The sequence below is a fragment of the Orycteropus afer genome, unplaced genomic scaffold (assembly GCF_000298275.1).
Source record: "Orycteropus afer afer isolate SDZICR_OR568_19922 unplaced genomic scaffold, OryAfe1.0 scaffold00623, whole genome shotgun sequence".
NCBI classification, from domain to species: domain Eukaryota; kingdom Metazoa; phylum Chordata; class Mammalia; order Tubulidentata; family Orycteropodidae; genus Orycteropus; species Orycteropus afer.
Genome location: NW_006922210.1, coordinates 128,438 through 156,408, shown reverse-complemented (window position 1 = coordinate 156,408; position 27,971 = coordinate 128,438). Strand labels below are relative to the sequence as shown.

General features: G+C 45.0%; 1 protein-coding gene across 1 annotated transcript in view; it reads right to left on the bottom strand.

Annotated features, from left to right (window-relative positions):
- The window catches only part of MYH11 (myosin heavy chain 11), a 145,277-nt gene that overhangs the window by 71,622 nt on the left and 45,684 nt on the right, over positions 1–27,971 (bottom strand). The window contains 7 exon segments of the mRNA XM_007956470.2: positions 5,029–5,172; positions 8,988–9,086; positions 13,135–13,198; positions 14,997–15,089; positions 17,264–17,284; positions 19,463–19,565; positions 26,722–26,749. Of these exon segments, the coding sequence (XP_007954661.1) occupies positions 5,029–5,172; positions 8,988–9,086; positions 13,135–13,198; positions 14,997–15,089; positions 17,264–17,284; positions 19,463–19,565; positions 26,722–26,749 (552 nt within the window).

The window sequence follows — 27,971 nt, the reverse complement described above, 5'->3', positions numbered from 1 at the left end:
ATCACCACGTTCCAGGAACAAAGGCTAGAGATCTCAGCCTCCTCTGGTTGCTCAGGTGAAACTGGGGTGACAAAGCCCTGCACAGCAGTTCTCCTCATAACTTAGGGTCCCTGGTCAGGTAACTGTTGTTTAGCAATACCTGTGGCATCTACCCACTAGATGCTGGTAGCATCCCCCCTTCAGTTGTAGCAACCAAAAATATCTCCAGATGTCATCACATGTCCCTTGGGGGAAAAACTCACTCAAGTTGATAAGTACCCATCTAAATGAACAAAGCAGGCTGGTGGGGGCTATGAGGACCTGGCATAAAGAGGCCTGGGACAGTAGATACTAAAGAGTAGTAGACACTGTACTGCTGAGAAATATGAACCAGAGTTTCCCAAAGTATGGCTCATGTACCACCCAGTATGCAGGTGGACAATTTCAGGTGGTATATGGAATTTTTTTTTTTTAATTACAATAGTTATTTATTCTAGAAACCGTAAAGCCAGAGGATAAGATTGGTGATTTGGCAGAACTGGGTGTTTGGATCAAAGCTAGAGTGGACAAGGCTCTGGAAGTCTCCCTTGCACATAAAAATACTAAGCCGACAATAAGACAGATGCAGCCCGGAAGTGGCACAGTTGTGAATGAGTGAAGCCTGGGAAATGGATCTAGAGAATCCCTAGGAGGGTTCATTAAAAATGTGCCCTTGGCCATATGCCAAGTGCTTGATGTTAGGTGGTTGATATTAGGCGCCTCTTCTTCAGAAGGGTCTTCAGATGGGAGAGTTGAATGGCAGTGAGGAATCCGTGCAGAGGGAACTTGATGGTTGAATGCATGGGTGCTGGAACCAGACTACCTGGGTTCAAATCCCAGACCTGCTTTTAGCCGCTGTGTGACCTCAAGTACAGTAGTAGCCTCTCTGGGCCTCCATTTTATCATCTGAACTAGTTGCTGTCAAGTGGACTCCAATTCATGGCAGCTCCATGTGGGTCAGAGTAGAGGTGCTCTAGGGGGTTTTCAATAGCTGAGCACAGGGAAGTAGATCACCAGGCTTTTCTTCAGAGGCACCTCTGAGTAGAATTAAGCATCCAGTCTTTCCATTAGCACCCAAGCACATTAAGCAAGCAGATTCAAGTTCACCCAGAGACACCGCAGAATAAAGGCATGGTGACCTACTCCAAAAAATTAGGAATTGAAAATGGTATGGAGGTCAATTCTACTCATACACATGGGGTCACTGACTCAAAGCCCGTGAAAACATCTACCTCACAGGGTCATGGTGTGAGTACTAAATGACAAAGTGCCTGAAAAATGCCTGACCGTGTAGCTGGCACATAGCTGGTGCTCAATAAACATTAAAAAAAAAACCATTACTGACTCATTGTGACCCTGTAGAACAGAGTAGAACTGCCCCCCAGGGTTTCTAAGGCTGTAATCTTTTGGAGCTCTGGTAGCATAGTGGCTAAGGCACTTGACTGCTAACCAGAACACTGGCGATTCAAACCCACAAGCCACTGCTTGAAAGGAAGATGGGGCAATCTACTTCCGTAGTGATATTGCCTTGGAAACCCAACGAGGGGTCACTATAAGTCGGGTCCGACTCCATGGCACATAACAATGACAACAATCTTTATGGAAGCTGACTGCCATGTATTTTTCCTGTGGAGCAGCTGGTGGGTTCAGACCTCCAACCTTTCAGTTAGCACCTGAGTGCTCAACCTTAGGCCACCAGGACTCCTTCATTAAACATTAGCTGCTATTATAACACAGCTATGACTCAGCCTCTCAGAGCTCCAAGAAACAGGGCTGGCTTGATAGCCTGTGAGTTCCCTTCTGGCTATTGCTCTCTTGGAATCTGATGGCTGGGCAGTTGCTTCACACGTACAAATAGAATCCAATGCAGCAGAGAAAATTCGGCCTCTTCTGGTCACTTAGGGTCCCTGGAGCTCCAGGGCTTAAATCCTGATTTATCCCTTCTCCTCCAGGCTTTCCATGGAGGGTTTGGGTGGGCCCTGGATTTATAACCAGGGTTGGGAAACATACCAGTCTAAGTCCACATCCTGTGGTCATCAGTCATTGGCACACATCATCTTAATGTTTGTTCACTCTGCGTACCATCTGTTCTGTTATTTATGTAAATTTTTTTCTTTGAATGTACTCACTACTCTTTCTATAAATTTGTTTTAATAGGAAACTCTTTTTCTCTCTTACATGAAAAATCAGTTTCACTTGCCTTAAATAGATGGCAACTATAAAAATAAATACAAGAAAAACAAACAGTATTATCAAATTCTAGCAGGATACTGGGGACCGTCCATGGTGCTGGCCCTGGCTTCTTCCTGCTCTCAGTGGTTAGAAGGAAGATCAGCAAACACCAGAGAGGAACTGAAGACCTACTAAGTACCAAACTGCTGCTCTCTGAAAAGCATCAGGCCTGGGTAGGGTTGGAGAAGAGAATGATGTCTCACAGTGGCCTGCATGTTGTTATCAACCAGCAGTGTGTCTATATTTTAGAATATATTGAGCTCGTTCTAGTCTCCATTTCCATATCTGAGCCCTGACAAGTTTTTGCTTTGTTGACGTTGGCTGCCATTGAGTTGACCTTGGACTCATGGTGGCCCAGACACAAAAGAATGAAACGCTGCCCAGTCCTGCACCATCCCCACAACGGGCTGGGATCAGACAGTTGTGGTCCACAGGGTTTCCACTGATTGATTCTCAGCAGTAGATCTCCGGGCCTTTCTTCCTCACCCGTCTTAACCTAGTAGCTCTGCTGAAAACTACTCATCATCACAGCAGCACACAAGTCTCCACTGACAGCTGGGTGGTGGCCACTCAGGAGGTACACTGGCCAGGAATCGAACCTGGGTCCCCCACATGGAAGGCGAGAATTCTATCACAGAATCCCCACTGCATCATTAACACAGATTTTTAAAAAAGCTGAAAGGACAAAAACCACTTGCCCACAAACCAAAAGAGAGTACAGTAAATCCCAGCACGGGGGTCAGGAGTCCACGAGACCCGAGAGCCAGTCTCAGCTCCAACAGCAAATTGCTGTGTGTCTTTTGGCAAGTGTCCTTCACTTCTCTGTGCCTCAGCCTCCTCATGTACAAACTGGCAATAACAACAGCAACCACATCAGGTTGTTGTAACATTAAATAATGCATATAAGGTACTTAAAATACTGCTTTGCCATCTGATGTCTTCATTTTAAATATGTTCTGAGCATTTTCCATGTTTTTCTAAAACATAATTTTAATAGCTTCATAGTTTTCTTTCATAAGACAATAATTTAATAAACCCTCTATTGATCATCATTTTAGTTGGTTCCAGTTTTATACTACTGAAATAAAATGGCACTGATCATCCTGCACATTAAAAAAACAATAATAATAAACAGATTTAGCAAACACTTGGCCTAGCACTCAGTGGTAGTTCAGTGGCAGAATGCTTGTTCTCGACGCAAGAGACTCGGGTTCGGTTTCCAGCCTAGCACCTCGTGCACAGCCATCAGCTGCCTGTCAGTGAGTTAGGGGCCAACTTGTTGGAAGCTAACAACAAATAACAAATGGCCCAGATCAAGTACTTAGTCTTCTTCTTCTTTTTTTTTTTTATTTTGAAGCAAAACTGACCCTGAATCCCTGAACTTCTCAGTTCTATGAGTGAATAATTTGCTTAAGCCAATTTCTGTCCCCAAAATAATGAATCATCCTTGGGAGCCTGTGTGATTTGGTAAAACTGGATTGTGATGCAGGACCCTGGCCAGAGCCCACAAATGCCATCCATTTGTCCGCTGACCCACAGAGCCTTCCTCTGTTGAGCGCTGAGTTATCTTGGGAGGCGCTGCCCCTCCCCTGCACTGCATCTCGGCAACTTAGTGCTGTTCTGTGCCCCAAAGAGTCCTGGGCATGGGAAGGAAGGAAATGTTCCACAATCTTGTCCCAGTGCTGCCAAAAGGAATTAACCTTAGCCACAGGGCACATCACTCAGAAGGAAACATGCTTCTTTTTCTTTCTTTTTTTGTTCATATAATACTTATTTTGAAGCTCTATTCTTTATCCCTTTAGATAGTTGCTTAAACAGTTTTAAAATTACATGTTTGGAAAACTGAAAAGATTTTAAAAGAAAATTGGTATTCCACTAGTGACTTATTAATATTTTGGCATATATCCTCCAAGACAATTTTCTTACGTAAATTTATTTATTATAAAGGGGTCATAATAGTGATACCTATTTATAGGAAACATTTTTTTGAAGCAGTGTTGAGACTGTGAACACATTTCTGAGCCATCCTGTCCTCAGGACCAAATGTCTTTCTTGGTCATTGATTGCTGATATCAATGAATACCTATCATCACAGCTGCCTTGCTAGAAAGACCCCACACAAACTTGCTGCATCAATCACTTCCTCTCCACCATCCTGTTTTGTGGGAAATGCCTCTGCCCACATGTTCCTAATGAGCCCATTCCAGCTCCAAGAATGGAACAAGCTATTCCATCTTTCACTCCCCTGCCTACGATGAGTATCTCAGGAATGTGTACACCAACCTAGGCTGACGAATCAGAAACAATGAAACTCCATTAAGAGACTCAATCAGGGAGTCCACTCTGCTCTTTTCTGCTGGACTTCAGCACAAGGATGTAAGGGCTGAAGCCACCACAGCTATTTTGCTGCCAGGAAATCATAGTCTACCTAGAGACAAGGTTGCTGAGAGACAGAGGGAGAGAAACCAGTCTGGAGATATCTTCTGAGCCCCTAGAACCCGCTGTGCCTGAAACTAGAATCCCTGAACTTTTCAGTTCTATGAGTGAGTCATTTGCTTAAGCCAATTTGGTAATTATAACTCTGGTAATATTTGGTAATAAGAACCCTGGCTTATACAGTCACTTTTCTAAAACACCACCAAGAGAAATATTCTTTTTGAGGAGCCAGGGAATTCAGAGGACAGAGATCTGTCCTGACCAGAGACAAGTCCCTCAGATTCCAGTGGGCAGAAATCCAGGTCTCCTTGCTACCCCCAGACCCAAGGTGTGAAGACTTACACAATTGCTCCTCTTCACTGAAGCCCATGATGGCCATAGCCTCCAAGGTTTCCTGGAACATGTCGTCATCCTGGGCAGCTGGGATGGGCACATAGCCATTGGAGAGGAAGGTGTAGTTGCTGAAGCCCTCCAAAAGCAAGTCGTCTAGAAGGAGGGGAAGATGGGACAGTGGTCAGGGGACGTACTTCCACTGCTAACATAAGTCAGGGGGCTGGTGAAGAGTGTGGGCCATCCTGATGCCTTTCTCTTTCCCACAAAGGCTCAGACAATTTGAAGCCCTCCTCCACCATCATGGTGTGGATGGCCGGCTGCACCCAGCCTGCTACACAATGGTGGGGGCTGAGCGCTGCTCCAGGGCTCCTGGCAGCCCAAATTCCGCCTTGGCTCTGCTTGTTAAGCCCCAAGCCTCGCACAGGGTGCCATCTACCTGCAGGAAGGGGAGCCTTTATCTTGACTGCCCAAAGGCACTCTGCCTTCAGGATCAAAGCTGTCTGAAGAATTACCTTCATCTTTATTTATCCATTTACTAAATTTTCGTCAAAATCATACACACACATGATTTTTAAAAATCAATTACAGGTTGTTCCTGAATTACAACATATTCAAGTTACGATGAATCACACTTATAACCGTCTGTTGCCTAAGGCATTTGACTGCTAACCAGAATGCTAGAGGTTTAAACCCACCAGTCAACCCCAGGAAGGAAGATTGGGCAATCTACCTCTGTAGTGATACCACCTCAGAAACCCAAGGAGGGTTGAGTCAGATCTGACTCGACTACAGTGAGTTTAGTTTGGTTTTATCATTAGTCATGTGTACTGTATATAATGTTGCAGTGTGTAATTTGCTGATGTCATCACATCTGTAAGTTTATATGTAGTATTTCCAATTCCCCAAAGACAAATAAAGATTGGACTTTTAAAAATATTGGTAATAAAAGGCAATAATAATGAAAATTAAAAAAAAAAACTGAGATATTTGACTCATGTCAGAACTGACTTATGACAGTCTTTGGAACCGAACCCCATGGTATGTTGGGAACTTATACTACCAAAAGTTTTATAATGAAAAACACCACTCCTCTGTCCCTCTTTTCTTCCAAGTCTTACCCTACTCTGTAACAACTGCTTTTTATCAGTTTTAGCTGTTTCTTCTGGTAGTTACCACCATCTCTCTATCAAAAGACTTATCTTGTTATTTCTGGATATGCCACATTTAGATAGTATCTACTGACTTCCTGCGAGAGTGGAAGATTTATTTGTCTCATACTACCTGCCCACTCCAATTACCTCTAGTTGACTCAATAGACAGGGTTTATATTAAAAAAAAGCAAAAACCAAACTCACTGCCATCAAGTTGGTTCCAACTTATAACGATCCCCATTGGGTTTCCAAGGTGGAAAATCTTTACAGAAATAGATTGCCCCATCTTCCTTCCATGGAGTGGCTGGTGGGTTTGAAATGCCACCAACCTTCTGGTTAGCAGTGAAATGCCTTAGGCACTACACCACCAGAGCTAAATCTGGCCCGCTCGTTGTTTTTGTAAATAAAGTTTTATTGGAACTCAGCCACTTCCATTTCTCTTCCTATTATCACTGGCTGCTTTCTTGCCACAACAAGAGTTGAGTAGCTGTGACAGAAACCATATGGTCCACAAGGCCTAAAAGATTTACCATCTAGCCCTTTACAGAAAAATATTTGCCAACCCCTCATTTATATTTTTACATCTATTAAATATTGTTTTCTGTAGAGTCACATTCTGGATGAGAGTCCCTTTGTTGTTGTTTAATCCTCTTTTCCCAAAAAAAAGATTTTTTTCTTGTACTACTTGCTGTCACATCCTCCAACATATCAAACATCTCCCAGACCAATCTTAATTACAGTGGATTTGCTTTTCTTTTTAAACAAAGGTCTTTTTTGGGTCAAGTCACTTAAATTGGAGGTTAAATTGGCCCAAGACATCAATTAACTCAAACCCTTGGAGTACCTCAAGGGCCTGATTAAAAAAAAAAATTAAAAATCACAAGGATTTGGATCTTTGCCAAGACTTCATTATCCCACGTGAGGATGACTATAAAACTCACTGCCATCAAGTCAATTCCAGCTCATAGCAACCCTCATAGGGTTTCCAAGGCCATAAATCTTTACAGAGGCAGACTGCCTCATTTCTCTTCTGTGGAGCAGCCAGTGGGTTCAAAGCGCTGACCTTTCGGTTAGCCACACGATGCTTCAACCACAGCACCACCAGACCTCCGTATGGATAAACACAGAAATACTCAATTCTTTCCAAAAGCTTCTCTTCCCAGACCTATCATCCGTAACCCCAATGGCCCCAGCACTTTTAGTTGCATACCTTATACTTGCCCAGTGTCCGGGAGAATAAGGTAAAGGCCAGAGACAAAGAACCAACATGGAAACAAGTTGCCAAACAACCCAACTGTTGACTTTGGTGCCAAAACAGAGGGAGAAAGGATATAAACGTTTCTCCCTTGGCCACCCCATAGTGTCTTGATTGATCACGTTTGCCAATGTGTAACATCCATTCAATATCCCTTCCCCTCTAATTCATACCCTTCACAAAACCAAGCAGCAAGGAGAATAAATGGAGGATTTCTTCCTTTAGTGGCAGAGCCCTGAAATAACCTCATCACAACAGAGGTGCGAGTTTTTAGCGCATCCTTTTGTTAATTTTTTTTTACCTAACATAAATTGTGAGGAGCTCTGGTGGCATAGTGCCTAAGCATTTGACTGCTAACCAGAAGGTTGGTGGTTCAAATCCACCAACCACTCAGTGGAAAGAAGACTGGGCAATCTACTTCCATAAAGATTTACTGCCTCAGAAACACAAAGGGGGTTGCTATGAGTGAGAATCTATTCAACGGCAGTGAGTTTGGTTTGGCTTGGAACATCAATGCTTACCCCGGGCCACAGAATTGATGGGAATCAAAATTAGGATTATTCTTATAAAATTTTAGATCTAAACTTATTACTAGAATGATCCCACTATGGGGTTGCCAAGGGATAAACGTATATATCCCTTCTCCCTCTGTTTGGCACCAAGTCAACAGTTTGGTTATTTGACAACTTGGGTTCCAGTTTGGTTCTTTGTCTCTGGCCTTTACCTTACTCTCCTGGACATTGGGCAAGGATAAGGTATGCAACTAAAAGTGCTGGGGTCATTGGGGTATGTATCCACTGACATGTATCCACTGACATATTCCTTCTTATGATTTTTATATTCTTTTAAGAGTGAATAGATTACTATTGCATATCAAGAACTTTGAATTTCCACTGGAATCTGGTTGCACTATATTGTATTCAAATGAGAAAACACTGCTTCAGCTACAACAGGGATTGACAAAATATGGCCCACCACTTATTTTTGTAAATACAGCTCTACTGGAACACAGCTCCACTCCTTCATTGGGCTCCACTTATAGAATTGGCCATGGTTGCTTTTGTGTTAGAAAGACAGAGTTACTTGTGGTAGGATTGTTGGCTCACAACAGTGAAAATATGTACTCCCTTGCCCTCTACACAAAACGTTTACTGACCCCTGTCCTATACAAATCCACTTAAAGATCATTTTCAAAACATATATAATGAAAATGACTTTGTTTGCCCCCTTCAATTTCTTACAAAATTGTAATATACCTTACATACTTCGAAGGTTTATAAATTAGCAAATATGGCACTTGTCTTCCTCCCAGGAAGGCACAGACTGTGTCTAATTGGACTTGATGCCTCTTCTACATGCCAGTAACATAGTAGGTGATTAGCAAATGAGAATGTCTAAACCAAAGCCATGCTCACTCACCAGAAGATGATGAGGAGTGGAACATCCTCACCCAAAGACACAGTTCTTCTTCCTGCAGAATCTGTTTTCATACTACTCTCTTAACCCCTAATCATGATGAAAGGGATGGCTGAAGCCTCCACTCATCACTGCCACCCACTTACTTTTCATCTTCTCCTTGGCACCAGCGATCATGTAGTAAAAGATGTGGAATGTCCGCTCATCTCTGGCTTGGCGAATCGCACGTGACTTTTCTAGCAGGTCTGGTTGGGGGAAGTTAAAGATTCTGGGACAGGCAGTGGTGGTTCAGTGGTAGCATTCCCTCCCTCCATATGGGATACCCACATATCCCATATATTGAACTTGGAGACCCACATTCGATTCTCAGCCAATGTAATGCATTTACAGGCACCACCCACCTCCGTGGAGGCTTGCAGGCTGCTGTGATGCTAAACAGGCTTCACTGCAGCTTCCAGACAAAGACGGGCTAGGAAGAAAGGCCTGGCCATCTACTTCCAAAAAACCAACCATTGCAAACTCTGTGGAGCACAGTTCTGCTCTGACTCTCATGGAGTCACCATGAGTCAAGTAAACGCAAAGGCAATTGGTGAAGGTGTAATATGGTATAAGAAGACCTCAGGATGAAGGGCTGTGGCAGAGAATGGTAAGAAGATATGTCCCCATCAACCATCACAAGTCTTCTTTTTAGGATGAGCTGTCCTTGGACATCACAGAGCAAAACTAAGTCCATCCTGTACCACTGATAAGTTCCTGTACTAAAAGCACTCAGTAAGCCTCACATGCTATCTATTTTGGTTCTCTCGTGCTGCTGTAATAGAAAATACCACAAGTGGATGGCTTTAACTAACAGGGATTTATTCTCTTACAGTTTTGGAGGCTAGAAGTTCAAGTTCAAAGTGCCAGCTCTAGGGGATGGGTGAAGGCCCCTCAACCTTGGGCTTCAGCTCTACCTCTTGCTCCTGGCCCACTGGACCTGGAGGCTTTGCTTAACTCAGGCAGCTGCTGGCTGCTGAGCTGACAAACCCAAGGTTGACAAGGAAAATGGCACAGTTCAAAGATATCAATCAACATGGCAGACCACTAATTCAAGTTCAGAAACAGTCTCACGATCAGCAGACAACATGGCAGGCCACTGAGATGAAGACTTGGCTAAATGCAGGATCCACATGTGCTGAGAAGTTCAAGACCTTTCTTAATGCTTCTTCTCAAAGCAGACCACATCCTAAGGCAGCTACTCAGCGGCTCACAGCAGATTCCACCATGGAGTCGATTACCAGTCTCATCATGGGGAATAACTACATCCAGCTGCCCAGCCACTCAAAATCAGGCCCAGCCAAGTTGACACATAACCTTAACTACCACCCTATCCTGTTGTTGTTGTTATGTGCCGTCGAGTCGGCCCCGACTCATAGCGACCCCTCCTTGGGTTTCCGAGGCAGTATCACTACGGAAGTAGGATTGCCCAACCTTCCTTCCGAGGAGTGGCTGGTGGGTTTGAACCACCAGCTGTCTGGTTAGCAGGCAAGTATCTTAGCCACTATGCTACCAGAGCTCCCCACCCTATCCTAGCAAGTGCAAATATTACCCACATTTTCAGTATAGAGAAACTGAGGATGAGAGAGGTAGAATCACTTTCTAAGGCCACAGCTAAGAACTGGCAAAGCCAAGTGTCTGTAGTGGTCGTCCATGGCCAAGGGCTGGGCTTCATGAGAGTGAGTGATCTTGACCTAGTCAGCTAACCTCTCCAGGGTTCAGCCTCTGCACCTGTGTAAGGAGAACACACATCTCTGTGTTGCCTCCTCAAAAGGAAAGTCTGAACACAAGGGTTTTAGATTTTAAAGATGACTACACAAGAATTCTATACTCAAGAAAATTGCCATTGATGTGACTGGGCAAGGGAGGACATTTCAGATTTGCAAGGGCTCTGAGTATGCCATCAATGTACCCTTCCTGAGGGAAAAAAAAAAAAAAAGCTACTTAAATACATATCCTGGGAAGGCAATCAAGAGTTAAAACAAAGTAATGAAGTAGTGTCTAGGGTCTTACAAGCTTCTGCGTGGCCATCTAAGATACATCTATTGGTCTCTACTCATCCAGAGGAAAAGAGAAAGAAGGAAACCAAAGACTCAAAGAAAAACAAACTACTCTAGAGGACCAAAGCCTCATCTATCCTGAGGCCAGAAGAACCTGGATGGTGCCCAGTTACCACCACCAACCACTGGAATCAGGGCCACAATAGACAGACCCTGATAGAATAGGAAGAAAATGTGGAAGAGAACTTCAAACTCATAAAAATTCAAACCAAACAACAACAATAATAAAGATTTACTGGACTGGTTGAGAGTGGAAGACTCCCTGAGACTTTCACTCTGAGATACTCTTCAAACCTTGAACTGAAACCAATCTCTCAGGATATCTTGTAAAAAATAATAATCACAAACACATGAACAGAAAACCATAGAAAATTTTAGAAAGATATTTTCTGTTAAAGTAATAAAACTATTTGAGTATCAAAATAAAAGTCGGGCTGTGATAGGACTGTAGGGAAAGGACTATAAAGACGCTTGTGCTCCAATTAATCTAAGGAGGGCTGGTCTGCCATGGGAGGGGGTAGAAAGCATCCTTTAGGGGCTAGTGGGAAAGGAGGGGAAAGACAGGTCACTGGCTGGACTGGTGCAAAGGGGACTTGCTCACAGCAGCATGATGTTGCAAAATGGTCACACAGGCCTCCTGTGCCCAGATGGGTTGGCAGGTGTCATCTCTGCTGAGTCCTAACACTGGCTAGCACTCTCTTACTGCCCTAGTCCTCTTTCAACCATGGAAGCAGGGGCATCCATATCATCTGGCTGTTGTTGTTGTTAGTTGACTTTGAGTCGATTCCAACTCATGGTGACTCCATGTGTTACAGAAAAGAACTGATTCATAGGCTTTTCAAGGCTCTGACCTCTTGGAAGTAGACTGCCAGATCTATCTTCCATGGTACCACTGGGTATGTTTGAACTGCCAACCTTTAGGTTAGCTTTGAAGCATGAAGTGTCTGCACCACCTAGGAGCCTGCATCGTCTGGAGGGCTTGTTATAACACAAGTGCTGGGCTCCACCTCCAGGAGACCTGGCTGGCAGTTCAAATCTACCAGCTGTTCAGCAAAGGAAAGATGAGGCAATCTGCTTCCATAAAGATTTACAGCCGTGGAAATCCTAAGGGACAGTTCTACTCTGTCCTATAGGGCCGCTATCAGTCAGAATTGACTCAATGGCAGTGAGTTTGGTTGGTTTAATGGTGCATATAGGGAGCCCTGGTAATGCAGTGGTTAAGTGCTTGGCTACGGAATGAAAGGTTGGTGGTTCTAATCTACCAGCCACTCTGCGGGAGAAAGATGTGGAAGTCTGCTTTCTTAAATATTACAGCCTTGAAACCCTTACAGGACAGCTCTACTCTGTCCCTACAGGGTTACTATTATTTGTAACTAGATGGCAATGGGTTATGGTATATATATATTTGATTAATATCATATAATACCTACAGTGGATCTGGGGAAGCCCGTTAATACTCTTGTAGCAAAATATGAATAATCTCCTAATAGGACTAAAGGGACAGACAGGGTGTTTCGGTGGTAGAATTCTCAGCGTCCAGGCAGGGACTCAGCATTGATTCCTGGCGAATGCACCTCATGCGGAGCCAGCGCCCGTCCATCACTGGAGGCCGGCATGTTGCTATCAGGCTGAACAGTCCTCAGTGGTGCTTTCGGACGAAGGAAGACCTGAGGGAAAGGCCTGGGAATCTACCATTTAAAACTCAACAAAGGAAAATACTACAGAGCACTGTTCTACTTTGACACACAGAGGGCGTTGCCATGAGTTAGAACCACGGGTGATGAAGATACAACAGCTAACGACTTAACCAATCCTATCCTATCCCATGCACAGTGTTAAGAGCTTTACATGAATTCATTCAATTCACCCTTACAACTCTGCAAGGTACTATATCATCCCTGTATCACAATGAGAGAGGTTAAATAACTGGCCCAAGATCAATCAGTTAGGAAGAGGCCAATGCAGGATCAAATCCAAGCTGTTTGGGGTTCAAACAAGGAGTTTACATTTGTGTATCCACAGCCCTACAATGCCCATTAGGGGAAGGTTGTGAAGATTGTTCTGGAAAGAAGCCAAGAGTCAGGGGGAGAAGGGCAACTTCTGTGCCAGCTGCCTTGCCTCTTTTGGGCATTCTCATCCTCTGGGCAGGAGGTTAGTGGAGGAGGTCCCACATGGCCCACACTGGGCCAAAGGATACAGGTCTCGATGTTGGCTCCCACGATGTAACCAGTGACGTCGAAGTTGATGCGGATGAATTTGCCCTGCCAACAGGAACACACAGGTCACTGTCTGCTGCCTGACCTCAGCCCCCTTAGCCCTATGCTGCAAGCCAGTGGGGAGGGAGACATCAGGAGACATTCAGGAGAAAGAATAAAAGGTTCTTGCCATCATTCTGAGCCTCATGGGTCAGCGTGTCAGAAAAATTCACCAACTGCTGAGCTGGGACAAGCCAAGGGAGTAACTTATAGGCACATTGACAAACATGACTCCATTCAGTGTTGGCTCTCACAGTGACTCTACATCATGGCTATCCATTGTAAGGGTGGGAAAACTGAGGCTGAATGACATAGAGTGGCTTGCCCAAGGTGACACTGCTCCTAAGAGGTAGAACCATAAGTAAAAGCATGATTCCAAACCACCACATGGCTGGAGGGCTCCCTCCTTCAGCCCACTTCATTCAGAAACATGCTGCCCCTCTCCCAACCATCAGGCTCAAACACATCCATTGTTGACAGAAACTCCTCCTTGGGACAGTTGATACACATTGTCCCACCAGGCCCTGCATAGCAGGCTCTACAGGCAGGACTGGGCCACACCCCAGCCCTGGTGGTTGTCAGGTATCTCCACTCACAGAGGATGGTCCAGTTCATCTGCCTCTGCCTCAACAGAATAAAAAATCTAAGGACAGGGCCAGTCCTGGATCTAGTTGCAGCAGCCTTTTTCCTACTTCTCAATAACTGACAAAATCTGGCATCCTTCTTTCCCTCTGATGAGCTAATAAAAAAATAAAAGAAAATGATGCATGTGAAAATGTCTACCAGAATGACTGTACACAGTAGGTGCTTCACATTTGTTGAAGGTGGAGCTCTGGTAGCATAGGGCCTAAGGCACCTGACTGCTAACTAGAAGACTGGTGGTTCAAACTCACCAGCCGCTCCTCGGAAGGAAGGTTGGGCAATCTACTTCCGTAGTGATACTGCCTCGGAAACCCACGGAGGGGTCTAACTCGAGGGCACATAACAACAACAACATTTGTTGAAGGATATATGTGCCTCATATGTAATAAGTGCACATTTCATATTCTGCTGAATAAATGAGTATTGGATGCAAGTGTCTAGCACGTATTAACAGCTAGACACACACTTGAGTCGATTCTGACTCATTGCAACTTCACCTGTATCAGAGTAGAACTGCACTCCATGGAGTTTTCAAGGCTGTAATTGTGCAGAAGCAGGTTGCCAGGCCTTTCTTCTGAGGCACTGCTGGGTAGATTCAAACTGTCAACTTTTCACAAAACATTTGCACCACTCAGGGATCTCTAGCACGTACTCAAAAAAAAAAACTCACTGCCACTGAGTCAATTTTGACTCATAGTGACCCTCATTGTGTTTCCAAGGCTATAAATCTTTACAGAAGCAGACTGCCCCATCTTTCTTCCATAGAGCAGCTGGTAGGTTTGAACTGCTGACCTTTTGATTAGCAGCCAAATGCCTTAACCACTATACCACCAGAGCTCCTTCTAGCATGTACTAGGTGCTTGATAAATAGCTAATGAATGAATTATGAATGTCAAATGCAAGGTGTCCCATAAATAACAGATGTTCAGTGAATATTTGTTGAGAGAATGATGATCGAGTGAATGAGTGGCAGGAGCCCTAGCAGGATGGTAAGAGGAAGACAAGACTGAAGAAACAGAGTGAAAGGCCACTGTGACACACACCTTTAGCCCAGTCGCTCAGTCTCAGACTTCGCCTGCACACACACACTCCATGTTCTCAAGCAGGAGACAACCCATGGGAACAAGCTCTGTCAGAGAACCCGTGTGGCTTCACTACTTACAAATCGCGAGGAGTTGTCGTTCTTGACTGTTTTGGCGTTGCCAAAAGCTTCCAGAATTGGGTTTGCTTGTAGAAGTTGCTTTTCCAGCTCACCCTAAAAGTCATTCACATCTAGTTATTTGAGAAAGCAACCCAGTCCTGATAGTTCTACTTAGACAGAGGTTGTCCCAAGACTGCCTTTAATCCACAGTTTCTCTCCTATCCTACCTCCTAGTCACTCTGAGACTGATGCTAATATCCAGATTTATTTGAGGGTTTCAGAATAACTGGTTGAGCTCTCTGATAGCTAGGACATCTGTTCCCTGAGTAGGCCACTTTTTCCAAGAACAGAAGCTGCTTGTTCACACAGTGCTGTGCCATTCAGGGGCAGCACACGACACACTGCTGGGGACACCGTTCACATCACAGTGACTGTGCCTCAGGGCGCTGTGCAGTGTCCTGTGTATGGCCCTCTTGCTGGTGCTCATGTTTAACAAGCAGCCTTCTTCAAGCTAAACCACTGCAATCCTGATCTCATGGTCATTTTTATGACATTTTTCAAAACTGCAATTTAACCTTTCTCAGGATTGTTTTCCTGGAGTCTCCTACAGAGAAAAAGGCATGTGCAAAACCCACTGGGAATCCTTTTCAAGGACTGCAGAACAAAGCTTCAAAGCAGGTTGCCTGAGCTCCATCCATCAGGTTAAATGTAGCTGAGGTTGTACACAGCCCACCGGCCCACCGGCCCCCTCTGCAGCACTCCTGTGCACAAATGCGGTCACGTGCTCAATCATGGCAGCAAAATGGCCAATGAGGTTAAGTCATGCTGGGAAAGCGAATGAGCTACTTCTTCCTAACCCAAAGACATGGCAGCTGCAGGCTGGCTCAGACACCTCCTCCTTGTCCTAGCTCTTCCTCCAGGCTTCCTCTGGGCAGTGTTCTGGGGGTATTCTCCTTATTCCCTTGCCTTTCCCTTGCCTTTCTTCCAGACAGCAAAACTGGGCATAACAGAAGCAAGGAAGTGGTGTAGAGGGAGGGTGCAGTGTTCTTGCCTGTCTACACATCAGGAAGGCATCATGGGTAGTTTACACTGACAGGCAAAACAGCAAGGAATTATTTAGTTATGTTTGTAGTTCTACATCTGCCCTCCTCCTTTGCAGCTCTCAAAAAAAGATATAGCAGAATCATCATTTCATGGAAATCCCAGCCACAACTGGAATCCCCCATAATTGGGACTTGTGGACATCTATGATGAGAGCTGTGGGCTTTTCTTGGCTAGTGTTAGGACTAAAGGAAGCACTTCAAACAACACAAACTTGGGGTCCAAATATCCTTCCAGAAGGCCCCCTTTCTAGAATGGAAATTCCAGCTGGTAGAGTCAAAGGGTCCTTCTCAGAAGAGCTTTAAACATGAAACTAATACATCAGAAGGGACCTGCTCTAATCCCTCATTTTATGGATGATGAGACCATAGCCCAGAGAAGTTAAGTAATTCAGCCTAAGTCACACAGGGGCAGACCCCAAATAAGAGGTCTGATTAAAGATACTGCTGCCCAGAGTTTTAGATCAATTGAGTGATCTTTCTGGAGCCGTGGGAGACCTCTGAGGGTCTCCCCCAGGCCTGGGACCCATGTACTAGCCCCTCAAGCTCTGTGTTAGAGGTTGAGCAGGACCTAGTTGTGTGTTGTGTACCTGGGGCCTTACTGTGCCACCAAAGCTGTGCATTTCTGGAGCCTTGGGTCAAGCAACCAGCATGCAAAAGACAAACACGCACTGCACACGCATGCAAAAGGACACTCCAGTGTGCTGGGGACAGGGCTGGGGCAGAAATTGAAGGCAATGGCAGGAAGAAGGGAGGGAGGCATGCCACAGCTGTGCCACCAACTGACTGTCAGTCAAGCCAGGGAAGCATTGGGGCCGACAGTCCTAAAACGCTTAACCAGACAGGACAGATGTCTCTAGGTCATTCCAGTTGGTGGACACTTTGGTGGAAAGGGAGAGGGGATTCATTCTGCACTGGGGAAAATCCATTCCATCCAAGCTGGAAGACAATCCTGGGGATTCCAACGAGAGTCCTGCGGGTGGCAAATGCACTGTCTCCTGCTCCATGCTGGCACTGGACACCCGCAGGGCAGTATTTTGGTGTGTTTGTTGTTTGGGTTTGTGAAACTTGGGGGCCAACCCCATTCTACCATCAACTACAGGACTCAGTGGGTGCAGTAGGAGCATGCAGACCTAAACACACTCCGTGCCTCCCACACACACCGAGAAAACACCCTCAGTTACTCACGTAGGCAAAAGATGGACCTTGCTGTGGTTGAACGATACAGTATAAAACAAACATCGGTGTTATTTTAATCACACATACATCCAGGTCTGGGGAATACACTATTCCAATCCCCCCATTCCCAAGCAGCCTGGATTCCCCAAGATAACTGTAACTGTGGCTTCTTCTCCTTTACTCTATCCCCTCCTCCCTGGTTAGCTCTCTCCCTTTTCTAGTTTCTTCTTCTTGTTGTTGTTGTTATATGCCGTCGAGTTGGCCCCGACTCATAGCGACCCCCTCTTGGGTTTCCAAGGCAGTATCACTATGGAAGTAGGATTGCCCAACCTTCCTTCCGAGGAGTGGCTGGTGGGTTTGAACCACCAGCCTTCTGTTTAGCAGTCAAGTGCCTTAGGCACTATGCTACCAGAGCTCCTTTTCTAGTTTCTTAGTGGTCTGGATATTTCAAGGTTTTTTTGTAATTGCTGGGGCCCAAGCTGGCTCTTTAAACTTGTATCTGAGGAGATAAAATCTGAGATGAGTTTACAAATGCAGATAGAGAAGTGTCTGGCACACAGGCATTGTTGTAGTTAGGTGTTGGTCAAGTGGATTCCAACCCACAGTGACCCCATGGGACAGATTAGAACTGCTCCATCAGTTTTTCTAGGCTGTAATCTTTACAAGAGCAGATCACCAGGTCTTTCTACCATGGAGCTGGGTAGGGTCAAAGCACCAGTCTTTCAGTCAGCAGCCAAACACTTAACCCACCAGGGCTCCTTAGTACATAGTGTTGTTGTTGTTATGTGCCGTTGAGTCAGCTCCTACTCATAGCGATCCCTCCTTGGGTTGCTAAGGCAGTATCACTACAGAAGTAGAGGCACTTGATAAAGGCACGTTATTATTAAGTCTTATTATTTCTTTTTACTATTATAAGGGGGAGAAAGGGCAGTGGGAAGCAGTATTTTAACCATCATACAAACTTTGGGGCTACTTTTCCCATACATTGTGTCCAGAAACCAACTTGTCAGAGATGGTTCTGAAATGCCAGATCCTGGCTTTTTTGACATTTATTTTAGGGAGGAGAGTTCTCCAAAGCTACAACTGCCCCTGCCCCAGATCTCCAAGGGTCTTCAGACAAGCTGGCCTCTGCAGCTGCTGGACAATCAGTCACCTTCAAGGGACCAGGAATGGCCCGAAATGGCAGGAACCAGTAACAACCCCTAGCCATGTTCAGGTCCCCAGTCTATTATCTTCCCAAACCCGAACCTGCAGGTAGAGATGCTGACAAATCCTTGAAGTGGCCTGACTTGAAGTGTCTGCTTGTCTCTTCCTCTGGGACAGAGGAGGCAGGGTTAGGATGGAGAAGAAGAGGACAAGCCCAGAAAACCCACTCAGTTGGGGTTGACTGACTCCAGAAACTGCTTCTTTCCTTCAAAGCCCTTAGCCATACCCATCATAGTTTGTTCATCTGTGATTACTGGATGACTCTCTTGCCTACCGGTCTAGAAGCTCAGTCAATAGAATAACTCATCACCAAAGCCTCCATCCTAGAAGTGCCAAGCACATACTAGGTGCTCAGTCAATAGTCACTGACTGACACTAGATGAAAGCCCACATGCTAAGTGGCTCCAATATCCCCACCTCCTGAGTCCCAGTCAGAGGGGACACATGGAGGAGGGATGAGCAAATCCAAAGTGAACCTCAACTTCAGTGTACTTATAGAGATTTGGTTAAAGCAGTGGTCCCCAACTGGTTTTGCTCCTACAGAGGACATTAGGCAATGTCTGGAGACATTTTTGGTTGTCACAACTTTGGGGGAGGGGATGAGGTGTTACTGGCATGTGGTTGGCAGAGAGCGGGGCTGCTGCTAAGCACCCTACAATACACAGGACAGCACCCCACATCAGAGAACTATCTGGCCCAAGATGTCAGTAATGCTGAGGTTGAGAAACCTTAACTTAAAGCAAAATCTCCTCAAGCAGGCCCCTTCAGGATCCACGCCTGAGACAAGGAATTGCTCAGACCCAAGTAAGCCCATGCAGGGGAAGAAGGACCCTGCTGTGAGTGGTCAAGGAGAGAACAGTTCAACACCCGGCCCAAGTTCTTAAAATGCTCTGCCCTGAAAAGTCTCAGCCGATTCCAGGGCTCTCCCAACCGTGGCTCTGTTTGTACGTCAGGACACATACTGAGAGACCCACTGCTGCTAGCTTGACAGTTGCCACTCACCGTGATGCTGGTGTCCTTCTTGCCCTTGTGGGAGGAGGCCACCACAGCCAGGTACTGAATGACTTTCTTGGTGTTTTCCGTTTTCCCGGCTCCAGACTCGCCTCTGAAAGACATGGGAACAGTGATCTAGGGCTCATTGGCAGTAACCCTCCACAGGGTTGCTATGATTTGGAATTGATCTGATGGCACTGGGTTTGGTTTTTGTTAGGTGTTCTGTGGGTACCTCTCCACAGCTCTGTGAGGTAGGCAGGGCAAGAATCATCATCACTGTCATTCCCCAGGTGAAGAAACTGAGCCTTGCCCAAGGTCACACTGCTGGTAGAGAGCTGAGCTGGGCTTCAAATGCAGGTCCAATACTCAGTCTGCTCCTCCCAAAAGGATGCAGGATAAGATGCAGATGAAAAGAGTGAAGGAGAAAACCTGTGCTTTCTTACTAAGCTCCAAAGTCGGGTTTATTTGGAATTGTCTGCTTTTAAGACATCATTAGCATGGCAAGAGATGGAAAAATCAGGCAAAGGGCAGCCTATAAGGAAGGAGCTCTCGTAGCATAGTGCCTAAGGCACTTGACTGCTAACCAGAAGGCTGGAGGGTCAAACCCACCAGCCACTCCTCAGAAGGAAGGTTGGGAAATCTACTTCTGTAGTGATACTGACTTGGAAACCCAAGGAGGGGTCACTATGAGAGTCAGGGCCAACTGGACGGCACATAACAAGGTAAAAGTTCAGAAGTTCCCCCTACTGAGAGAAGAACGGGTTATCCCATCATCCACAAGTCCCTTTGTCCTCTGGGAAATCCCTATCTGATGTCAGGTAGCTAGTTAATGAGCTCATCAGTTATCAAAGGATAAACCAGGTTGGAGTAATTCATGCTAAGGTATAAATGACTGGTCAGATTAGATCAGCAGGACACTGTCTGTCTTATCAAAGGAGGCCTCCTAGAATATGGGGGTAACTTTTCCACCAGGCTGACCAGCTGCCTCTCTTATCTACTGGAGAGCATCATGATGGGACCCTTCATCCCAGGGTTCCAGACGCTGCCTCTAGCCTCCTGCCACTCCCTTTTCATCCTCTCCTCTTCCCCTCCCCCCTCTATTTGCCTATATACTACCTTTTTTATTTTCCAAGCTAGCTCACTTAAATACTCTGAGCTGCAAAAGATAGATTTTTTTTTTTTTTTTTAAAGAAAGTCTGGAAAAGAATTTGTCCATCTCAAGGTCGGCTCAAGATTCTTGGCACTAAACCAGAGCCATCAGAGCTACAGCGGTCCCTGTGCCTCTTCCTAATTAGGAAATACAGAAACTAATCTTCTCTGCCAAGGGATTACGGTTTAAACAGAAAAAAAGAAACGTGCCTTGAGTTGCCGGTTCCAACACTTGTTGTTGTTGTTGTTGTTGTTATGTGCCCTTGAGTCAGACCCGACTCATAGCGACCCCTCCTTGGGTTTCCAAGGCAGTGTCATTACGGAAGTAGATTGCCCCATCTTCCTTCCGAGGAGTGACTGGTGGATTTGAATCGCCAGCCTTCTGGTTAGCAGTCCAGTGCCTTAGGCACTACGCTACCAGAGCTCCCTACAGGCCCCAAAATCCAGAAATCAAGTGTCAGGTTGCCAGGATTGATGAAACATCTCTTGTTGGCATCAACCCTTTCCCGAGGGTCTCTCACAGCCACATTATTTCTCATGGCTTCAGGGGCAGTTTGTGAAATAAGAACTATGGAGGCGTTATCCCCATTTTCCTGTAAGGAAAAGCTAAGGCCAAACACATTTGATTTTTTTTTTTTTTTAAATTTTAAAGAAGGGAATTAATTTTGGGGTGGGCAGAGATCCTGTGTTACTTATTTCAGTTGGAGTCTTCTCATCCTTCCCCCACCTCCAATCCTGAAGGTAGGATTTATCACTTCCATATCACAGGAGAGGAATTTTGGCTCAGAGTGGGTAAGCAACTCACCCTAGATCACACAGTGAGGCAGTGGCATAGTCAGAATTGAAAGCCAGGTCTCCAATTATAACCAATCAGGACTTTTTCGGAGCTCTGGTAGCCTAGTGCCTAAGGCACTTGATTGCTAACCAGAAGGCTAGAGGTTCAAACCCACCAGCCACTCCTCAGAAGGAAGATGGGGCAATCTACTGTAGTGATACTGCCTTGGAAACCCAGGGAGGGGTTGCTATGAGTCAGGTTTGACTCAATGGCACATAACAACAACAACAACAACAACAGGACTTTTCTACTTCATTTTACCAAATGCATCCAGTGACATAGCCCAGACCTTCTAGGAACTTTCTAAGCCCAGAGAAAGGGAAAAGGGAAAGAAGGCAATATTTGTCGAAGGGCTACTCATTGGGCTCACAAATCTTTTTATTTAATCCTCCCAAAAATAACTGTCAATGAAGGAGTTATGGATTAGCCTCATCACCTAATTGGGGAAACTGTGGCTTAGAGTTGTTGAAGGAAATTGCACCAGGTCACACAAGTAGGAAATGGAAGAGGAGAGGGATTTGAACACTGGCCCACTTGACTCCAGAGCTCTTATATTTTGAAAAGTGAGGAGTGATATAACGTGAGAGAGATCCAGTGAAGCCCCACTACACTCTATCAAAAAGTTCTTCCACATGGGACAACTTGGTCAACTGGCAGAATATAGTTCCTAAAGGATGTATGTTCTATATCCCAGTGTGCTGAGCTTAAAAGCTTGTGAATGAACATCTAAGATACAACTATTGGTCTCTACACATCCTGAGCAAAAGAGAAAGAAACCAAAGACACAGAAGAAAGCAGTCCACAGGACTAATAGTCAACGTGAACCACGACCTCATCTACCCTGAGACCAGAAGAACTAGCTACCACTGGCTACCTGGCTACCTGGCTACCACTACCTACCATTATGATCAGGGACACAACAAATGGATCCTTATAGAACAGGAAATAAATGTGGAAACGATTCAAATTCTTAAAAAGTCCAGACTTGCTGGACTGGTTGAGACTAGAGGACATCCTGATATTATCGCCCTGAGATATACTTTGTGGTGGTTAAGCCTGTGTGTCCATTTGGCTGACCATGACTTTGAGTAGCTTGGCAGTTGTATGCAATTATTCCCCATGATGAGAGTGCACGATGTGTAATCAACTCCATGGTGGAATCTGCTATGAGCAGATAATCAGTTGCCTGTGGGGGGTGCTTTGCTTCCAGTATATATGGGGAAGCTTTGAAGAAGGTCTCTAGCTTTTTGGCACATTTGGCTAACCAGGGGCCTTCCGTGTTATCTACCAGTCTTGGGATCGTGCCATTTTATTTGTTGACCTTGGTTACATTAGTCTCAGCAGCCAATGGCTTCATGAGTCCGAAGCCTTTAGCTTGTTCAAGTGGTCTTGGCATAAGAGGCAGAGCTGAAGCCCAAGGTCAAGGGGCCTCCACCCGGCCCCTAGAGCTGGCATTCTGAACGTGGACTTCTAGTCCCCTAAACTGTAAGATTATAAATTCCTGTTGGTTAAAGCCAGCCACTTGTGGTATTTCTGTTATAGCAGCACTAGAGAGCCAAAACTAAAAAAACTAAACGCACATACTTTAAAACTTAAACTGAAATTATCCCTTCAGGTCACCCTTTAGTGAGTAACAAGCATTTTTAAGAAAAACCATTTATAGGATAACAAATGTTCAAAAATTACTCTAAAATGAAATGAGAAGGTAAAAGGGTGGGAAACTACAGGGAGTTGGAACAGTACAAGTAGAACAGAATGAATGAGAACAATGACACGTCGTGAAAAATGTAACGAGTATCACTGAATAATTTGTATATTGTTCAATGGGAACCTAATTGTTGCATAAATTTTCACCTTACCATCATACTAGTGCATGTGGATCACTACTGCCCACTTCTCCATCTCACAACCATTTCCTCAATTTCTACCTCTGCCTTCAGCCTCTCCTGCCTCCTCTCTTGACAACAAAGACATCGGCATGCTTGAGCACTATGCTTTTTTTAAGACCCGTCTACGTGGAATCAAACTGACAACAGCAACTTGAAAGATTAGATAGGAACCTTAGCAGGGAGTGAATTTATGTTAATGGGGGAGAAACAACTCAGCAAAAGGACAGTGAGGGTTGCACAACTTGAAGAATGTAATCAATGTCATGGACTTGGGAGCTCTGGTGGCTTAGTGCCTAAGGCATTCAACTGTTAACCAGAAGGCTAGAGGTTCAAACCTGCTAGCCACTTGGAGTAGTTAAGGTTGTAGGTCAACTTGGCTGTGCCTGGTTGAGTGGCTGGGCAGCTGGTGGTAGTTATTCCCCATGATGAGACTGGTAATCAACTCCATGGTGGGATCTACCACAAGCAGCTGAGTAGCTGCTTTAGGGCTATGGTCTGCTTCCTGTATGTAAGAAGCACTTTTGGGAATGGTCTCCAGCTTACGGCACGCTTGAACTCCGTGTGTAGCAAGTCATTGTTCAGCAGCGTGCCGTGCTCTGCCAACCTTGGGACTTTCAATGGACTTGAATTAATGGCTTGCCATGTGGTTTGGTAACATTAGGACTCTGCCTTTTTACTTGTCAACCTTGGGCTTGTCAGTCCCAGCAGCCAGCAGATGTCTGAGTGAATAAAAGAGTCTAGCTCCAGTGGGCCGGGAGCAGGAGGCAGAGCTGAAGCCCAAGGATGAGGGGCTTTTCCCATGGTCCCTAGAACTTGGCACTTTGAACTTGGACTTAAAGCCTCCAAAAAGTAAGAGAATAAACTCCTGTTTGTTCAAGCCATCCTTTTTGTGGCATATTCCTGTCAGAGAGGCACCAGGTAACCAAAACATCACTCCTCAGAAGGAAGATTGGGCAATCTACTTCCACAGTGATACTGCCTCAGAAACTCAAGGAGGGGTTGCTATGAGTCAGATCCAACTCGACAGAATTAGAAACTTCAATTGGTGGATGCTTTTGGTGTGAATATTCTCAACTACAACAACAAAAATAAGTTATTTAAAAAGAAAAGACATTGGCATGATATGTCTGTGGTCCTGGTCATCTGCTTTGTAGGGGAGGGGAATATGAACTTTGGGAATTGACTTCTTCCTGCATGGACTGGTTGGCACAACAGTTTCTAAGTTTTGTTGATAAAAATAATTTGTCCTGGGAGGTTCTGCTAGAGAAAACACTCCAAGCTCCAGGTTCATGGATGTCTGAACACTGATGTACTCAGGGCTGCTTCAGAATTATTACTCTCTCTGCTTTTCTGAACCCTGAGCTCTAGGGGTAAAGATGACTTCCTGGGTCTGAGCACCTAAACCCTGGTCCTGTTTCTTAGGAAATGTGGTGCCCAGTTCCCTCTGCCAGTGTCCTGGACTCATGACCACGTATAGATTCCTGACCCTGTAATTATCTCATTGCCATTGTCTTTTAATCAGTCCAGCCCCAGTGGCTGAAAGGAGCCACCCAATGGCCACTCAATGATAAAGTGAGCTTCATGGGCTTGCAACCTACGCAGGTGTGTGGGCTCTGCACCGAGAACATCCTGCGCTTGGTTTAATTCTCCACTGTAATTGTATAATTCATTTGGAACAAGGGGCCCCCTATATTTGTTTTTCACTGGACACATGAAGTACGTAGCTAGTCCTGGCTCCCAGGGATGACCGCCATTTCCAAGTCCGTTTTAGCCAATGGTCTGCCCTTAGTATGAAAGCCCAATTGGCTCTGGCCCTCAGCCTGTTCAATCCCTGGCTCTTGTATGACTCCTACCCTGTTGTAAGCAAAGCCCTCTGGCATTTGTGCCATCCAGCTCCTATATACCCTGCAACACCCAGTTTGGCACTGCCTCTATCCAGAAGCCTGCCTCCAACTTTCCCAAGCAAAATCAAGTGGCAAAACAGCACAGGAGGCTCCTAGTGCAAAATAGCACAAAGGTCAGCTTGAGTTTAAATCCCTGCTCTGCCAGCTACCAAGTACCCTTCAGCAAGTCATTTAACCCCACTGAGCCTCAGTTTCCTTATCTATAAAATGGGTATGATAAAAGCCCTTCCTTTGTATGATTTTTATGAGGATTAAATGAGAGAATGAGTGAATAACCTGTAAAACAGTGTAGATGCACAATAAACACACAAAAATGTTAGCTACTGTGATGGTTAATGTTATATACCCACTTGGCTATGACTCTCATTGGTTTGGAAAGCATTGGAATGATTGTTCCTGCATAATGTAATATGATATAATCATCTCCATGAGCTCTGGTGGTATAGTGCCTAAGGCATTTGACTGCTAACCAGAAGGCTGGTGGTTCAAATCCATCAGCCACTCCTTGAAAGGAAGACTGGGCAATCTATTTCCCTAGAGATACTGCCTCACCTCGGAAACCCAAGGAGGGGTCGTTATGAGTCAGGACCAACTCAATGGCAATGAGTTTGGTTTTGGTTTATGATGTGATCTGATGTAAGTAGCCAATCAGCTGAAAGGGAAGTTTCCTTGGGGATGTGGCCTGCCTCCAGTATGTAAACATTATTTGCTTGGCTTCAATTGGCCCTTGGGTTTGCAGCCACAATCTCAAATGCCCTGTAATGGCTCTTCTCAGACAGAAAAGCAATCCAGGATAATATCCTTATTTTAAGATCAGCTGATTAGCAACCTTAATTCCACCTGCAGCCTTAATTTCTTTGCCGTGTAAGATAATAGCAGGTCTGGGGATTAGAATGTGGACATCTTTAGGGCACTTTTTTGCCTACCATGGGGGTGATTAATTTTTTTTCCTGAACAGATTCCCTAAATAATTCTGAATTATTATCTCTTAAGTATGTATCAAAGTCTTCAAAGAAACAGTGACACCAACTACCAAATATGGCACAGATGTGGTTAGCAACTTGCTAGTTGTAGAATGTTAAAAAACAGCAGTTCAACACAAGCCTCAGTTTCCTAACCAACAGAGATGGGTCAACCTTCATGGAGCCGACACACCGTTAGATGAGATTCTGGTGTAGAATGCTTAGTTCAGGGGCTGGCACACAATCAGTGCTCAATAAATGCTAGTGCTTTTTTTTTTACAAAAAAAAAAAAAAAAAAAAAGCAGAACAAAACTCCGCTTGGTAATAGTTGAGAGTTTAGGTTTGCCTGCCTTACCATGAGAACACTTGTTCAACAAATGTTTAATGAGCATCTACTCTGTACCAGGTACAGTGTGCAGCACTTGGGACACATCAGCAAACAAAACAAGGATCCCTGGCCCTCACGGCTGTTTTCTTTAATGGGTTGGATCCAAATACAGAAAGCAGAATAAAAAGCAGCTCCACTTACGTGCATAAAATGGACTGATCCTCCCGATCTGAGAACAGAAAAAGAAAAAAAGACATGAGTTAGAATTCATTCCAGGAAGCTAAGGGGCTAATCTAGCCATGCCCCACCCCACCCCCAAGGAACTCCCACTCCAAGCTCCCGCACCCCAGTCCTACTGGGGGCTCTAAGAAGCCAGCCAAGTTCATTGCCCCAGGGCACAGGGCCAAGCCCAAAGTCAAGAGGGTGGCAAGGCTACCACTCACCCATAAAGTTCCCAGAGCAGCCCAGAAAGATGCTAAGATCTGACTTATTCAAAAGACAGGGAGTATAACAGTCATACAAGCTCTGAAAGGATCCTGGAGACCCATCCTGCCCAGACTAGGTCATGGACTTTGGATCCAGACAGATTGGGTTCTCACTTGCCACTTCCCAGCCCCAACGCCTTGGGTAAATATTCTTAACTTCTCCATGCCTCTGTTCCTTCATCTGTAATATGAAGTTTGAACTTTTTTTTTTTTTTTGACAATCCAGCATCCAATTCTATTCTTTAAGAAGACCATCCTGTGTTCCTTTAGGAGAACTATCCTCTTTCTTACCCCTGCCTTCATGTACCATCTTGGTGGAGCTGCCCAACAAGTTCCCTGAGCCAAGAGGTAAGAACATGACCCAGGTTACGTCTTTCAGAGTCGCTGACCTAAAACTCCAAGTCTCAATCACAGGGACAGAGAAACAGAGCAGGTGGACAGAGCCCCGAGGAGGCTATGGCTTCTTGTCCCAGAGCTAGAGCACCCTAGTTTCTGTCATTTTCCAAGTCTGGCTCTCCTGTCTCCCTGCTCCTTCTATGAGCTGTCCAATACCAGAACCAGTTGGTATCAAGTTGATTCCAACTCTTGGTGACCCCTGTGTGTCAGAGTGGAATTGTGCTCCATAGGATTTTCAATGGCTGATTTTTTTAGAAGTACAGCTGATCCTTGAACAATGTGGGGTTAGGGGTGCCAACCCCCCCCCCCACAGTGGAAAATCCACATATAACTTTTGACTCCCCAAAAACTTAACTACTAATAGCCTACTGTTGGCTGAAAGCCTTACTGATAAAATAAATAATCAACACCCTTCTTGCCATATAGTTATTAGATTTTCACATGAAGCCATTCACACACATGCACAAAGTTTTTTAATTGTATGGTATGATGATTATTTACTATTCATGAATTGTATGGTATGATGATTATTTACTATTCATGAATTGTATGGTATGATGATTATTTACT